Raw genomic sequence first — 18186 nt, 5'->3', positions numbered from 1 at the left:
TCGAATTAAATGACATTAAATTAACTGAAATTTTCTGAAATGAAATAAAATTAAATTGGATTATAAAGGCAATAAAATAAAATTCGCGATTGAATGGAATAGAATAAAATTATATGAAATTAACTACAATGAGAATAAAATAACACATGATTAAATGAAATACAATAAAAATGAAATGGTATGCATTTAAATTAAATACAATAAAAATGAAATGACATACATTTAAATGAAATACAATAAAAATGCAATGACATCGATTCAAATCCATTTAAGTTTGATTGAAAAAAATAAAAATAAAATTACATACGATTAGATAAAAATGATTAAATCGAACTGGATCGGAGTAAAATAATTAGATTGGGAGGAAAACGAACACTCCGTGGGCACTGTGTACGTTCAGCACGAAATCTCCGAGCGTTAAAATCAAAATAAAAGAATAGCAGATATTACAAACGCGTAATGAGGCGGTTAGAAACGCAATTAACTTGAGGGTTGATGCAATTTTGCGATGTTCTGCATAACAGATTCATTGAACGCGAAGCAGCTGCCTTGTGAACCAGCCGCCGAAGTTACGTGGAACAAACGGCGTTTCATGACTTTATTGAATTCTCGAACAGGAAATCCTCAGAACTGAACGAAACGACAGTGACGACCTCCTAGAAGTTCTATGAACTCGTGATATTCCATAAAGAGTCGTCGCGTTATGCCAGCCTAACCGTCATTTAGAATGTTTAGATTAAAAATGTTTCTACTAACCATCGATTCCTCGGATCGAGACAATCGGCTGTTTATCCTAAGCCCGATTATGCCATCCGTAATTATTCAACAGAAATTGTACTTGATACTGGTAACAATTACTTGATTATGAGAACTTGAGATCTTCTACAACATTTTTTGTGTCGGTATTAAATCTGTGATTATCCTACAGAGATTGTGGATAATATGTATTGGCAAAAGTGATTTGATTGTTTTATTAATAAAATGAGATCTGCTCGATATAAATATACTTGAATATTCAATACGAACTCTATTCTCTTGATTTATTAATATGATCTCGAAATTATTCCGTACAATAATGCGATGCGTGATTATACTAATGTATGAAAATGTATCATTGGCTGAGCCACGGTGGCATTGTTTGTAAATCGTGTTACATTTTTGACGTTCGAAATAGAAAGCAGAATTCCAAATATTGCTTCGTATACTTCCTTTTAATTGATTTATTACGCAGAATTCAATATTCAAACACGCTCAAGCACAGAAAGAGTACGGTTGGGTTCAGAAGAGTCCACGGAATATGATGTCATGCAAGAATCATTTGGAATAGTTATTGCGATTGAAGCAGAAAAATTGTCAAAGTTGAACGTCCGTCCTCCCTGTTCAAAACGTGTTTTCATCGAATTTGAACCTCTTTAAATATTTATTTACTGGATTATAGAAAGTTCATAGAATCATCTTACAATCATTCGCATAGCTTTCACCGTTGACGCACAAAAAATTCTCGAAGTCACGATTTCTCGTTCCTTTTTCATTCTAATTAAATTTAGACCGTTTTGAAAATATTTATGCAAAAGAAAACCGTTGCGCCTGGAAGAGTCTGTAAATTGGTCCTACACGAGAATCATTTGCATGACTGTTAGGATTGGAGCAGAAGAAATTCTGTAATCGGGGTTTTTCGGTGTCGAAGTCATTCAACCTGCAATTATTCTAGTCCAATAATTGTGACGGCGGCCGCGGAATCGTAGCGAGCCAAAATTAGCATGCGAACGATAAGAAAACGAAAAGTGAACGTCATCGAGCACCGAGCACCGCCAGTGACACACGAAGGCTGCAGCCAAGATAAGGCTAGAGTCCAAGAAACGAAGCGTAACTCGCACCAATCGCGGACGATCAATTACGAGCCATGAATAGTCCGTTCAGACTATTGTGCGCCGCTAGTTAGGCCTTGCCATTTGTTAACCGGTCCGTGCCGGACGTGTTAGGCTAGTGCAAACCTGTCCCAACGGTCCTCGAACCTTTCTAACAAACTATCGAACTCGAAACTGCAAAACTGAATCGCAAAAATCCAATTTTCAAACCAGAAAAATTGTACTGATTGACTATTCGATTAAAATTGATTAAAATAAAAAGGAATCACGTGATAAAATTATTGAAAAAATTCGGCATCTGGTATTCACCGAGACACATATCTCAGAATTTTTTCAAATTTTTCACTCCAAAAATCAAAGAAGATTCAAGAGAACGCAGAGTCTTCAAGATTCGAAACTATAGTGTTTACATCGCGAGCAACCATAAGTCACGTGTCGACCTAACAGTAAACAACACGTGTATTCTACTGATCGCGATGCTACTCTAAAGACAATCGCAAACAACTATACATATACAGCAGGATAATCAACCGTTTACTCTTGATTTATCTTTTAAACGTCATCTTACGACTAGCTGAGGATCCAACCGCGATCGACTCACGTTTTAAGTATTTTTAACATCCTAATCGAATTGATAAATCATATAACCTACGTCTTTATAGATGTCGGAACAAATAGCGTCAGCGAATATGTGCTGATATGAGTTGTACATCTAATATACGTCCATACTAATTCTTCACCACTGATATTTAAAATGGGTCCATATTCCTAGTAATTCTAATCCAAAACAAAAAACCTGTTATCTTCAGGATTACTAAATTATTTCAGAGCTACACAAGTGACTAGTCCGATTTATTTAAAAAAAACTATAGCTCCAATTTATCCGAGACTTCACTAAATTCTATGTATGCAGTTCATTTTACACCGTCGCGAAGTGGTCAGGGCAATTTTGATATTGAAAGATGTTGAAGAAGAAAGTAATGACAATAATGATTTGTCAATATAATATAATGTCAATTGTTATTGTTGTTTATACAATAAAAATTATATTTTTGTTTTTTATAATTAATATTATGTTTTTCGCACAAGTTTCAAATAAAATATTTTTAATTATGTTCATAAAATCCATTACGTCAGAAATGATTGATTATTGCGTTTACTTAAAACCTGAACCTGATTTACCAGACACTTCCGATAATCTGAGAAAAAAATGTTTTAAACAAAACTTAATCAACATTCAGCAGTCTACAAATTTCAATCGAAAAAATTAAAAAAGAAATTTTCAATGCATAAATAATTAAAGTCACCTTGAGTTTCTAAAAGTCAATATGTATTTTTTGACTTCATAATATCGTAGCTGATATCAAAACGAATCCAACGACCTAACTTACTATACCTTTAAACTTTCAAATAGTGCTAAAATATTAATGAACAGCTAGATCGAGCGCTTGGACCAGTGTGCGCCGTGCGCGCGTACACATTTGTCTAGTAAGATCCGAGGGAATCGGTTTAGTGAGCTCGGGAATGCTAAAACGAAAAGCTCTAGGGTTTAAATCGGTTCTATCGCGAAAACGCGACGACTGTTCTCTCCAGCGTGGCGTACAGTGCTGCCCCCACGTCATAGAACCGGGAGATTCCCCGCTGGCAAGTGAGTCACGCGTGTGGCTGGGCAGCTCGTCTGACGAAGCGCCTCTCTCATCCTCTCCGGTCTGACAAAGTGCCAACACCCTCCCCGCGAGCGTCTTCCCCTCGATCGAGATCGCGCGCTGAGACGGTCGCCGTCTCCCCGGCGTGTTTCCCCCACTCCTTCTGTACTCCAACCGCTCGCGCCCCGCCCCGCCGCGACCCGCCCTGACTCCGGAGCCACGAGGAAACCCCGAGGTCCCCTCCTCGTCCCTTCCTCCCTCCACCGACCGCCTAGTTGCCCCAGGCTCTTCCCCACCACCACCACGGCCCAGAGAGAAGCAGTAAACTCGACGCAGATTCGTGTCGTACGACTTGCGCCGCTCCGATGGAGCGGTGAACGGGTGATTAGGTCACGCACCCCGTGCGTCTACGTGCCCTAGGCCGTTCACGGCCGTGTTCCACGGAATCCCCCGCTGTTTTTGAGAGCCGCTCTGATCGACACGCTACCTATTATTACCGAGAGAGAGAGAGCCGCGAGAGGGGCAGCAAGCGACGCGACCGTACGACGCCGAGGCCTGAAGGATTCTTTGCGGACACTGTGGGCATATCTCTTTCAAGAGAGCTCCGCGGATGCACTTTAGCAACTTCTCTTTATCTTCGGAGAGGCTTATAGTTATGTATTTGAATTTTCCAAGCACAATTTTAGATCACTATACGTAACAAATGGTATTTTTGTGATGTTTTCAGCAGTAGCAGAGGACTGCAAATCATTTTCCCAGCGGTTGTGGATGGATTAAATAATAAATTGTAATCAAATAATACACACACAAATGTTATAGTAACATGATTGGTTTGACGATCGAGATAGGGGTCTTTAATGGCGTCCCGTTTTGTGCACTGGCGATTACTACAGACAAGGATACCTACAGTGATTATAAACAAACTCTCCGCTTTTGCGAGTGAGATTTTGGTCTTAAAAAAGTTCTTTCCAGGTGGAAAATTGTATTACATGAATTGTTTACTTGACGAAGGGAATCTTGACGGTTAATTTATATTTAATCACTGTTAGTTACAGACAATGATACAACGATTACCGACTAATTTTTAATAATTATAAAAGAGATTTTGGTTTTGAAACATTTTTTGTTTTAATTGTGACTTGAATTTTATAAATGAATTAGCTCAGTAAATAGAACAAATGTTTGATAATAACGTAAGAGTGTAATGGTGGGTTTAAAAATATATCGTCGAGCAATGTAAGAACATATTACCCATGAAAATTTGGTTAGAACTCTAATTTTACATTTTGCCGCGCTGAATGACGGTAATGGAGACCCGGTTTACCAGGAAATTTCCACGACGGAGAAACGACACAGAAGTGTGCTGACAGATTACTGTTCAATGTTAGACATACTCTCAAGATATAACGTACATAAATACTGCTGCGGGTACGGCAACTGCATCGCTCAAAATTCGCGAAACCGAAGTTCCGAAAGTTTGAATTTTAAATTTGAATAAAAGAATTGCAAATTTACATGTGACAGAAAAATTGTTCTCATGTAGCATTAGACAGTTGTATTAGGACGTAAACACTGTTTAGCATCTTTATGTCATTCTAAAGATCAGAAGAAAATCATTAAAATTATTTAATCAATTTCCAATAGCTACGATTGATCACATTTTGAATAGTCACATGTCCCATGGCGAAATAAGACAACGAAACAATTCTAATTTTTATCTATCTACGCGAAAAGACAATTAGGGATGTCAAAAGTAGAAGTTACGATATTACGAGACATTACGATGTTACTAATTTAATATACAAAGATTTCGGCTACATTTAACTGTCCCTGTTTCATAGTCAAAGCCGTTTAATATAGATACAACATTAAGCCCTTATTCGAGCAATTTTCAGGGCGTTTTATAATTCATTCCTCCGGCGCAGCGGAGTATACTCTAATCGCGTAGGTAGGCATAGTAAACGGTAAGAGCAGTGCGTTGGTCGTGAGTCACAATCAGGGCACGGGCAACGTGTGCACTGTGCACGATCAATTGAGTTTAATCCGCCTATACCGGATCGTATGGATAATCATTAATGATTTTCTCGACAAATCTCCGGTTTGTTCGTGGCTTAATAGCATTCAATGCACAGTAACGACCAAGTACAACTTGTGAATGGGTGATTAGATCACGAGCCCCGCTCGTGCAGAGTATCACGGGACATTCACCGGCGAGAATCGCTCATTGTTTACTAGTAATTCAAGCGTTATCGTCGTAAATGAAAGCTATCGTTGCATCTTTTCCTTTTATGCGTTCGGAATCTTGCGCGAGGGATCGAGGCCATTTCAGTCGTCGCAATCTCGTCAAAAAATGGGACGACCGTGTATCTAGACCCATTTCGAAGAAGCTGGTAATCTCAACACCAACGAGCCGATGCTATTTTTGGTATGGTTTTCGCAATGAACGAAGAAATAAGAATGATTTCGTCTTGGCAATATCGTGGATACCGATACGAGTGTAAACGACTTAAAAAATCGTCGATCATTGTGTAAAGTAGAGGAATCTTGACATTCATTTCAGCTGAAATCCTCCAAAACAAGCTTTGTAAACTCGGTGGAAAGGTTCGAATTTACACTACGTGAAATCCGCAAGAAATCATCCACCTTTACTTTCTCCCATGCTTTCTACATTGTAACAGTTCTGCCAACAATAGCCACGCTGAAAGAGGAGACTGCACCCCCCAAAACAAGTTTAGGTTCACATTTATGGGATTTTCTTTCCGCTACGACAGGTTGTATTTTGTAAAAGGCGGATTGTATAAAATTGTTGAGAGAAGAGTCCTTGCTTTCCGATTTTATTCCTGGCACGAAAAGAAAGCTAACTAAACTAATTCTTTTTTTTTCAAAGTTACAAACAGTTAAATTTTATAAGAGTCTGAAGCTTTTTAGAGAAGAATGCAACTAATTTCAGCTCGATTCCTAGCGCGGAGACGTTGAAGACAGGATAATTTAAAGGTGTTCGATAATGAAAAGTGTTCGGTAATTAAAGTAGAGGTCTCGCGCTCCGAAATGCATCCCGGCACGCCTTTCTACGATTTTTATTGGCGAAGTTACAGCAGGTAGAGTGTTGTCAATTTTTCACCGTAAAGATTCGACAGATGATAATCAGCGATGCTGATTATCAGAGAGGCAGTGTGCTGGATCGCCGCGATAACAGGACTCGTTAGACCGATAAGAGCGCCGAGGTGATAGACGAAGCCGTAATTTACCTTTCTACGCAACGTGTAGGTATACGCTCGTAATATCGCTTATCGCTCTGGAACTGAGCTACACCAGCAAAATGGGAATTGTGCCGGTCCGTTGAAGCCGCCAAAGTTGCAAGATCGAAAGTAGTTCCGACGAGAAAAGCGAGTGCATTCAATCCTTTTAAGCTTATTACAAGGCCGTAACCACTTTATGGTATCACCGAACGAATGTAATGAAGTTCTTCGGATTTGCGGCGCGGGACGCTTCAAATAAAACACGCACTGTGAATTTAGGAACAAAATCCGGTAACAGAAATTCTATTTCGATCCTCCACAATCCGCAAACTCCCTGACAAATTAGGGTAATCTAGTTGACCAGGGAAATACAATTTTTCTGCTATTAATTCCATTAGAAACTATTGTCCTTCTAAATTTTTTCAAGTGATTTGTCCACTGTTCCGCCTGATAATTTTTTCAACAATTTCTCCAGCGATTTTTCTAACAAATTTCAATACCTTTGTCGTAATTTTTCCGGAATCTGTCTAGTAATATATCTAGTAACATGGCAAATTTCTAGTAAGTTTTAGTGTAGAAATTTCAATGTCTCAAAATTGTATTAGTTAAGAATATTTTTACAGTATAAAATGTTGATGTTTTCCCCGAAATGAACTGCTAATGTGAAAAATTTGTGTCTAGTGATTCTTTTATTTTTGTAGGGTTCACGTAAAGGATAAACGTGTGGAGATTGGAGAAATTTGAAGAAGTAGATAATTGTTAACGGGAACCGAATGAAATTCCAAGTATATAGCGCAGGGCAATTATCGCGATAAATTAATGGGATAGTTGCAATAGATCCGCCAACGAAAAAGAACGTGAGGAATTTCGTGCGCGTAATACACGCGTTCCTGGTACTCAATGAATGATCCGTCAAGCGATTGCGTTCATTCAGAATCATCGAGAACCATGGAATCGCGAGTTTAATCGCCTTTCTCTAATATATTCTTCCTGATGCAACGCATACTCGAAGAGAAACACGCTAACGCAACGAAAACACTTTTAAACCATACTCGAAACAACATCGAACCTTTTATTCACAATAATCATTCGAAGAAACTTTCTACTCTCATTCCATCCTCAATTATAAACAAATATAAATTCAGAAAACTGTTGATTCATTTTCATATTCTTTTCAGAGTTTATTTGTAAAATTTGTTTACACCATACGGCAGGACAAATCGGAACATCCTGTATGACGTATTCAAAACATTCATATTACAATTTATGAATTTAATTTCTTGAAAACTATGTTCGAAAGAATTGATAAATGATCTCAAACAACATCAATTTTGTAGTTGCCAAAAAATTATTTTCCAGAGTTAAAAAATGAACTGAGAATTTCTGTTTTACAGTTGAAGAGTATTATGCAACTTCAAAGTTATATTATAAATTATAGTGTGCAGAACTTAATAATAGGGAACAATTCTGTTGCGATAGAGCAAAAGCAACGGAAACGCAGCAAAAATCCGAACGATCCGGGGAAACCTGCTCCGAATTTATGACTGGTCCGCAGACACACGGCGTTTTACATAACGCTCGCAGGATGCGAGTGAACGCGATGATGAATCGCTCGTTTTAATCGCAGGAAGTAATAATTTCGTAGAATTCCTCGATAAGAAAAATTCTACGGAAACTCTATCGGCTGTGCGTTCCATTCAAAACATGCTTGTAAACAAACCATCCGTTCAAACGTCAAAAAATTTCAAATTTACTCAAAAATACGAAATACTCTAATCGATAAAATATATAAATCAATTCGAAGCTTCAGTATTTAAACCACTGTGCATAGAATACGAGAAAGTTACTGACGTAGTGCAAGGATTATCTAGCGAAACATTAAACAGTTATATCGAAGAAAAGATATCCTTACTTTACTCAGTGCTCCAATATTTAAAAAACCTTCGCTTCGTAGAAATTTGGTTTGGGAAACGTAACACGACCTACCAGTGTCTGAATCAATAGAGAAGTTACTGAATGAAACATAAAAATAGGTAAGTACGTAGGTACACTTGTTTATTTCTGTGGAGGCTAAAGCATTCGCAATAAATCCCTATCTAATATCTATTTTCAATGGTGATTGACAATACGAAAATGATAACATGTATACATTTATTTTCCGTGGTGACAGTGTTGGTCAGCACGAACAACCAGATTGCCAAATAGAAAACTGACTGCGAGTTTCACGTTTCTAGGGAATTCCCATATTTGACAAATATATGCACTATCCTAGTGTATTCGTGGTAGTGTTGTATAAAGCTCGAGTCTTCGAAGCTCCAGAGCTCAGTCTTAAACACTTCTTCTAAATCTTCTTCTATAGAAACTTAGTCTTTAAGACTGAGCTCTGAAGCTTCGAAGACTCGAGCTTTATACAACACTAATTCGTGGAAATCTGGGCTCCAATTTCACCAGGGAATAGGAGACACAGGAGTGTATAATTTTGCGAGTAAATTCGAGATTTGCTCAGTGCCTAAGACCAGCCATTCGTGTCACCTAGAAGCAGCTCTCAGCTCGGATCCACTCGGCTCGGCGTAGCGCGTCGCTAGGTGTCTTTCTGGTGTAGCATGAAAATAGCCGAGCGTACTTGGAATATTGTGCGGCCTACGCGTTAAGCATGCTACAACGGCGTTCACCGAGCAGCCGCCGAGCGTCACCGAGTGCGAGCGAGCGAGCGAGCCAGAGAGATTACACGATTCCTTCGGGACGGCGGGGTGGGGAGAGACGCGAGGGAAGACCGTTCAAGAAAACCAGTAACACCAGGGGTGGGGGGAAAGCACAAAGAAAAGGACAAATCACTCGACGGGGAACGAAGGGACTACTCGTGGCCTTTTCTGTACATTTTATCCTGATCTTCTACGACGTAACTATACGCGCGCATCCCGCAAAACGTGCCACAACGTCCAATTCGTTGATGAGAAACTCGAATATCTGTTATTAAACTTTCATTCTAGATTGTCACGCTAGACAGATTTCTGAATTGTAGACATCATAAAATATCCCACGAAGTTACATTCTTTTCGTCAATGAAAAATTCGAATTTCACACTACACTTCTTTATGCTGAATAGAAGTTATGTTGTGCCTAAGTATACATAATTAGACCTCGTAGCATACCCCACTAGTGCTCCCTCGAACAACACGTGTGTAGGGACGTCAACTGTGCACGTAAATGGAAATCCGCATAATGATTTCGAATGTGTCACTGGTCGAAGATTTTTATGCGAAACAGGTTTACGCTACAAGACTTTGGTGTCACAACTCATGACCTGTTTTTCCGGAAGAAGAAATCCTGATATACATTGATTGTCATAGGTGCACCTCGGCACTATTCCTTCAGGCTTCTATGTGCATAGTATTGGAGTGGACAGCAATTATGATTTCGTATATGTATACATATTCCGAAAACAGACTTCGTAAAATTTTTCTCCAGTCACGGAACAAAAGTAACTGACCAGACCGAACTTTCAATATTTTACTAGAAATAAAAATTCCATTACCACAAGGTTAACCACCTTAAATGAACTTCCAACCTTTCTCTATCCCAGGGAACAGGAGTACAATAAACGAAAAATCGGAATTGCAAAAGGTTAGCGAGTTCGAGCGAGCATTCCGGGTCACTCGCGACCCGACCATCGCGGGCAAGGGAAAGACAAACCGGACAGTGTCTCGTAAATATACGAGGTCAGAGAAGAGGAACAATCGGACAGGAAGGGTCCCCGCGCAACCAGAAAGCGAGAGAGAAAGAAAGACGAAGATATTTATAGAGGACGAGAGGGGGGAGACGGGAGATTCCGAGAGAAGAAAGAATTGATACGCAGAAAAGGAGAGAGAAAGAATAAAAACTGAAGGAACGAGGAACGAGGGAGTCCGAGCAGTGAAGGGAGGGTAGAGAGGGAGGGGGCAAAGGAGGAGAAACGAAAGAGAGGGAAAGAAAAGACCGTTAGAGAGAGAGAGAGAGAGAGAGGTGGCTCATGGTTCACCTGTCGTCATGGCAACGCCGCTTCGCCGCTCACTTGTTACTCCATCGGCATAGCTCGACCCTCGGTCCTTTCGCAGCCTCCGCAGAAACACGAGTCACGATCCATCGTAGGAGACACTTTGATATCGGGGAAAACGTGTGTCGGTGGCTCTGTCGAATCACGTTCCTCTTATCACAGAAAACAGATTTTCCACTGATACACACTCTCTTTCTTTCTCTTTCCCTCTCTGGCACACAATATCTGACGTAACCGGATATAGAAACGTATCACAGAAGAAGACACAGAAGATGAAGACGAAAACGAAGCACAACAATCATCGCGGGCCGGGGGAAGAAAACACCGTTCGTTCTCGGCTGTTGCTCGATCGCGCGTTGCCGAAGTCACTCTTCTATTTTAAGCGGGCTTGTACACTTGCTCTCTCGGCGGACGGTTCTCTCGGTCTCTCTTTCGTGTTCTCCTCTCTCTCGCGAGGACGCGCGCGGCTCGGACGCCGTCTTTTTCCCGGCTGGTATGCGGGGCTCCTCTCTCGTTATCCACTTACCAGCGCCGCGTCAATCTGTTTGCCATGCAAATCCCGTCCGACCGGTGCTGACGTAGCCGGGGGCAACACCGACGCAGAAACGGGTCCGTCGACGACACCGTCTCCCACTAACACATCTCAACCGGGCCGCCGGGAGCAGTTAGTCATTGCACACGCACGAAATATAATTGGCTACCGCGCGCAGCTATTCCACATGGGTTCTCTCGTTCGGCCGTCCCCCCCACCACCGCCGGCCACCGCCACCACCACCACACAACGAAAGAGAGAGAGAGACACACGGTGTATACTACGATATTACTACCGTCAGCGGCGCAACACCGTCGGTAAACGCGGCCGAGCGACTTACACGTCCCCGGCTGACGTCATTGGCGCCTAATCGCGCGACGTACTTCGCGGACGTGCACCTCTCTCGCGATCCTTCTTCTTCCTCTTCTTCTTTTTCTTCTTCTTCTCCTCTGTGGAACCCCCGATCCCCCCTTCCGTGGAGACACAGCGGTCGTCGTGACAGCCGATAAACGGAAATCGGGTTTCCTTGGGTCCAACACACACACCGGCCACCGTACACAGCTGCGCGAGACGCGCCGACACACGATTCTCTCTCACTCATTCATCCTCGGCTCGATCCTCCCGGATCGCCGCGCCGCTCTTCGTGCGTTGTGATCCCTGCTCTCAAGCACACGAATGCACGCACTTTCCATGCTCCTCCGGGCACAGGCACCACACTTCTTTTCTTTTCGTCGTCGACACTACCGCATACCGGGGGGGATAGGATTCCAAACGACACCGTTTTCGCGACAACGAGCGCGCGTCGTCGTCGTCGTCGTCGTCGTTGTCGTTGTCGTTGTCGATTCGCCTACCGGGTTTTCAACAAGTGATCGGCGACACCAGCGGCAGCAGAAGCGACGGATCGGCCCCGCTGCTCGTCGTTCCAGGGTCGTTCGACGGCGTATAGGTGGCACAGCACGCGCATGCTATACACCTCCTGACAGCGTTGTTATTGTTGCGTAACTGGCGGCCCGCTAAGCCGACAACTGTGTGCGAGCCCGAGAGACAAACGCTGAGAGAGAGAGAGAGAGTGAGCGAGTGAGAGAAATAGAGAGAGAGAAAGAGAGGGAGGTAAGAGTGGGTGAAACGGTGGGCGAGTATCTCCGAAAGAACAGTGAGTGTGCGAGCAGTGCGCCGTCTGGCGTGGCTGACGACAGTCTACTGCCTTCCGAGAACCACGAGGCGATTCCGTGTATCGAGCGCGCGCTGCCGAGCCACTGAAGGGATGGACGTGAATCGTCGAAGGTGGGGGGGAACGCCGCGGAGAGGGGAGGACGAACTAGCTTATGGTCTGTTCATAAGATGTCTCGATTTTCAGACACCAGCGAGCGAAGCTGGAATTGAATTACTTCGTTACTTATGATCGCCAACTAATTACATTATAATGCGTTCGATTTGGGAGTAATTGTGTTGCGATTCCATTACATTGTTCTTTAATTATACTGCGTTCCAATTACATCGTATTTCAAGTACAATGAATTTTAATTCTCGTGAGAATAGGCGAATAGTAGCTCGAAATGGAATTGATTAAAACTTCGTAAATCTTACGCAATTTAAGTAGTCTCATTATTACAGTAATTAGTAGCTGAATGTATTGGAAAGATTCAATTATGAAATTCAATTATAAATCAATCGCTCTCGTGATTACAATAATGAGTGGACAGCTGATCTTTGTACAATATAAAAATTGTCTACCTGAATTACAACAAACTGGAGTGAAATAGATTTTCTTCTTAATATGCCTACTAAATAATTGAAAACAATATAACAGTAATTTTTAAATTCGTACAATTTGAAAGGTCTCTATTATATCATTCAATTACATCGTAATTGGCTTCTGTGTATGATTACAATGCTTCACAGAATTCAAATTTTCAATTACTTTAATTGCTAATTACAGTAATCATGTAGGCATTTGAAATAAGAGGTAATTGAATATAATTAATATATGAATCCTAATCCATTCCCATTTACGTACCCCACGGTATTTATTTAGCCCAAAGGGAAACACGGTACAGTAAATACGACGCGAGAGTATGAACAAGCTTTAAGGTTTCGCGGCACGAGAAAGTTCATGCGAGCGGAGCGACGAAGTTAGCGATATATCCAGCCAGAATCCTCAGGGACGCACTCTACTACGCTCTTTCTTGTCTATGCCTCATATTCGAAGACGATAATGAGGCTTTTAACCGTGGCCTTGTGCCGCGTTGCAGCATGCTAAATGAAAAATCGAGAAAACCGCCGCCACCAGTGGCCTGTTACGTCACACGGATTATCCGACGCGCGATATTTGATGGATTTTTCTCTGGTGTCATCGCGCGCGCGCGTATTTTACAACTCACACATAATACGATAAACATACGGAATCTTTAATTGAACGATTCACTCGAGCGAACCAAATGAAAGAAATAGGATTTATTAAAAGAAGATATACATGATACCGGTGTTAGGTCACCCGTCGAAGTATGAACGGTGATAAGGAAGGGAGAGCAGCAGACAGAAAGGAATTCCCGATAATCCCGGCTTATCTATTCCAGATCTGCGGCAGCCAAGGGCAGACGCGGGGTCTTTCTGGGTGTCGCTGGGTCTAACGCGCGTTTCGTCGTCCCTGGCGCTGTTATCTGCCAGATACATACACATAGAACACAACCTTCTTCTCACGCGTCTGCCAGTCCCGGAAGAACGGCCTTCAGGGAATTGACCTGAGCGAAACGGCCGCTCCTTGGGGAAGAAAATACTAATTATGAGAACGGACAATCGATCGCACTCTTACCATAACATCGATCGCGGCATAAACATCTCTATATTAACCAAAGATCGCGACGCTACGGAGGGAAAGCAACAGTGTCATTCAAATCAAGAGAATAAGCTTCATAGAGAGAGGGGGGAATTGGCTAACTTGTTGCGTGTGCGGAGTCGTCCTGTACGGTACAGTCGATTGGTCACGGAGAAACTATGTTATAGACGAGTGTGTCCGTTATCAGATCGATAATCGGAGTAACTTGTCCGATTTGGTCCTTGTGTGGTAAATCATGATAACGATGACAAAGCGCTGATAATTGCGAGCATCGTGTTCCCCACGATATAATTAAAATCGAGAAACGTATTCGTAATTGTCGCGCGAAAATTCCTTATGGTCTCGGGAACACCGATGAGCTAATGGGCTGGAAAGACGGGTTAATTAAAGGATGCTACGTCTCTGACACGTGGAGAGCTCAGGATGCTAGCCAAGGGGAAGTCGAACGGAATCCAGGAAACGAGAATAGGGGAGGGGCGTTTCGTGGAATGTCGCGTCCTCTCGGCCGAACAACAGTCGGAACTCCGATCGAGCACAGTCTTCTGGCCTAACTGGTTGCCTGGCTGGTCGGTTGTCCTCCTGTACCGGCTTGCGCGCGCTATAATGCGTCGACAATCGACGCTCGGCACCACAAATCACCCCTTATCGTTCTCCCATCTGATATAATTTCTGTGTTTTGAATTTGATTGCCTTGCGGGTCTCCGCGGAAGACGAAGACACGCCCCTCTCAGGGGCCAATAGAGAGTAAAAGCTAGAATAATTGCAAGAATTTCGTTTCCAAGTTACGCTGTCCTCATTATCGTTGCGTTGCCTCTATGATCAACGATTAAATAAATCCCACCATCTCCTATTTATGTGACTGTCTTAATTTGGCACTATATTAACTCGGAAAAAAAGATAAATCGGTTATAAAAATGTTTATTTGAGGCGTCTCTTTGTTTGGATCTTTATGTTCTAAATTTTCTTTGACCCCTATAGAAGTCGGAACCAAGTCACGAACACTCGGGGATTTTTATATTGAAAGAGGTCAGAGTTGCAGGAATTTCAATTTGAAGCTCCGTTGTATTTTCCAACGCCGCGCGCCGTGACAATTTAAGACTCCCTTTGTCTTATCTTTATCTTTTCAATTTTACCGAGTGTACCAGCCCCAGGAAAGACAGGAGGCACATCCACACAGAACAATTGAACCAGAAAAATCTAGTTTAATTACAAGAATTTCGATCTGAAGCTCCGTTGGCCTCTTTAGCGGCGCGGGCCGAATACGTAACGTTCTTCCTCCCTTGCAGGACATCCCAGGAGCATGCTTAACAAATTCTGACCCACTATGGGTGACCCCATGAGCATAAAGACGGCTTGGAATCAAACCGAATGAAGAAATTCAAGGCATTCCCTGTTTCCCAGGAATGTTCTTATGAAGAGGTTAAAATTGGACTCGTGTTATATGAACTTTCCATGTGAAAAATTCTCTGGACGTTTCATGTTCGACTTTAGTTTTTATCATGTAATGATCTCTGTTCACCTAAATTAATTTTATTGATACAGAAATATGTATGTATTAGTTTTGTTAATCTTTTAAATTGCAGGATTGAAGAATCTGATTAAGTTGTCTAGAATGGTTGATTATTGTCAATGTTTACCCGGTGAATTCGGGCAACTGACTATAGTTCTCGAGAAGCCTCGTGGAAACCGCAGGTGGAATGGATTTCTGTGCACCTGCTGACCGCCCCTCTTCAGGGAATTCCGTGGCTGAAGTTAGGCTACTTCGAGTGGGTGAGTATACACAAAGATTCGTCAGTGTTTACCTACTTGTTCCAGAGAATTTCAGTATGAAAATAAACAATAGACATTATAACTGAATTTTATTGTAATTTTGATATTTCTTATATCCTGTACACACTTTCCCTGTCATTGTTTCTGCATATTTATTTTTTAATAATTCGTATATTATGCAGCATCCTTCAGACGCCTTAATCTTTCAATAATTTTTCGTGCTAGTAAACATTTAGATTAACTGGACTTTTCTTGCATTTTTTTTTTCTTTTCCTCATTTGCAATTCCAGTGCCGATTATTTTGCGGCTATCTCCGATGAGTCACCGCGCGAAACCGATACTTGTTGAATTTACGAGAACCTCCGATACGATACGTCGAATTACAGGCGAATTTCACGGCTTTATCGTCGAACGAGTTCCACGAAGGGGAACACTTCAACGTCATACATATACATACATACATACGTGCGTCACGTGGTCGGCTTCGTATATGAGTTGCTGAAACAAAGGGGTCGAAGGAATCACACGATTTTAATTGCAACTGGATAGATGAACACACATTCTTTTAACGAATTTTAAAAAATTATAATTTTTCAATTTCTTGAATATTTTTCAACATTTATTTTGCAGAGGATTGGGTAATGTTATAGACTTTGGTTTAGAAAACTTCTATACAGTCTGTGGTTCTTACTTACAGACTAGCTAATTATCATTATAAATACCGAATGGTTCGGCGCACGCACGGTCTTACAATTAAATTCTGTTTGCAATTATTGCTACTATTTACACTTATACTAGATAGTTTTATCTACATATGGATACAACATATGTATATATATGTATACAGCATAGCACAGTAACTGCACATAATCAGTCTTACATTTCGGAGTAAAAACAAATTTAGATTTAGTACTTACTTACTAAACTTATACTAATGATGTCCTTAATATTAATTTTATTTATTTACATTGTTATTTCTAACGTAATCTATCGCTGATTGTATAAAATTAATATAAATATAGTACATTTTCGATCATTTTATTCGTATATCTATTAAATACTTACAGCTAGGTAAAAGAACAATAGCGGAACAATAACCTAATACTAATAACAAATAACATTAATAAATAACACTAATACTAATAACAAAATAATGGAGTAATTGAGTAACGCATTATTAACATATCTTAGGTTGGATTATTATGTATATATACATTAGGTGGGATAAAAATAAAAATATATTACTCCCCGACGGGGAATCGAACCCCGGTCTCCCGCGTGACAGGCGGGGATACTGACCACTATACTATCGAGGACGGAGCGATATTGTAAATTTTGGAGTAACTATATAACATTGCAATTATTATTTAGTACTTTTCGGGTCCTCTTTTAGTATAGTGTCTCTGTCGTATTCTGTTATTTGTATTTATAACAAATTTCGGGATTGTTGAAGCTGATTCCATATTTTGGAGTAACTATATGTATAACATTGTGATTATTATTTAGTACTTTTTGGGTCCTTTTTTAGTATAGTGTCTCTGTCGTATTCTGTTATTTGTATTTATAACGAATTTCGGGATTGTTGAAGCTGATTGCATATTTTGGAGTAACTATACAGGGTGTCCCACGCAACTGGAACAGGCTGTACCTCCTAAACGGTCGGGAATAGAGGAAAATGTTATAAGAAAAATGCATTGAAATCTGCGGGTTTTTTTTCCTAGATTTTTACTCTACTTTGGACACTAATATTATTAGATATAAACATAATCTCGTTAGCCTCATGACCAGAGCCCCCTGCGGTGAACCTTCCTCTTTAGAATGAGTCCTCACCCAGCCCAAAATTTGCTCAAATAAGGACACTAAGTGAAAACTACGAAACCCATGTTTCGACCCCTTTTTCTAGTAAGATTCTAGGTATTTTCTAGTTACAAATCGAGCCTATACTAGCCCCTTAAGAGGCCCAGAAGCTCAGCCGAGGAGTGTAATATGATACGGGTTTAGGTATATCGGTGAGTCAATGCTAATCCAACTTTTGTGTTTTTAATTATTTTTCTATAACACTTTCGCCAATGTATTTGTAACATTTTTCTGATTCAAATGAGACCAAATACATCGGAGCATATTTACTCAGATAATAATAATTTCTTTCCTCGTTTCTGATCAATTAGAAAATCTCTCACACAAGTAAATATGGTCCAAATAATGTCATGTTTGGTGTCATTTTCATCAGAAAAATGTCTCTAATATACTAAAATTGAAAAA

General features: G+C 40.9%; 1 protein-coding gene and 1 non-coding gene across 6 annotated transcripts in view; both read right to left on the bottom strand.

The window, feature by feature from the left end:
- LOC143218212 (uncharacterized) overlaps window positions 1–12489 on the bottom strand; it is a 29287-nt gene extending 16798 nt beyond the window's left edge. For 2 of the 5 annotated variants that reach the window (XM_076443275.1, XM_076443277.1), the window contains exon 1: window positions 10772–12487. In XM_076443275.1, coding sequence (XP_076299390.1) covers window positions 10772–10781 — 10 coding nt within the window. In that variant the 5' untranslated portion in view covers window positions 10782–12487. Of the gene's footprint in view, window positions 1–10771 lie in introns of all 5 variants that reach the window. The other 3 variants (XM_076443276.1, XM_076443274.1, XM_076443278.1) reach the window with 3 other exon arrangements.
- Window positions 12490–17168: 4679 nt separating this feature from the next.
- On the bottom strand, window positions 17169–17240 carry Trnad-guc (transfer RNA aspartic acid (anticodon GUC)). Its single transcript has one exon. It is a non-coding gene; the product is annotated as a tRNA-Asp (tRNA).
- Between the last annotated feature and the right edge of the window lie 946 nt (window positions 17241–18186).

Source organism: Lasioglossum baleicum, chromosome 18, assembly GCF_051020765.1.
Source record: "Lasioglossum baleicum chromosome 18, iyLasBale1, whole genome shotgun sequence".
Classification (NCBI taxonomy): Eukaryota; Metazoa; Arthropoda; class Insecta; order Hymenoptera; family Halictidae; genus Lasioglossum; species Lasioglossum baleicum.
The sequence above is the reverse complement of the archived record's forward strand: the minus strand, read 5'-3'. Positions and strand labels throughout refer to the sequence as shown.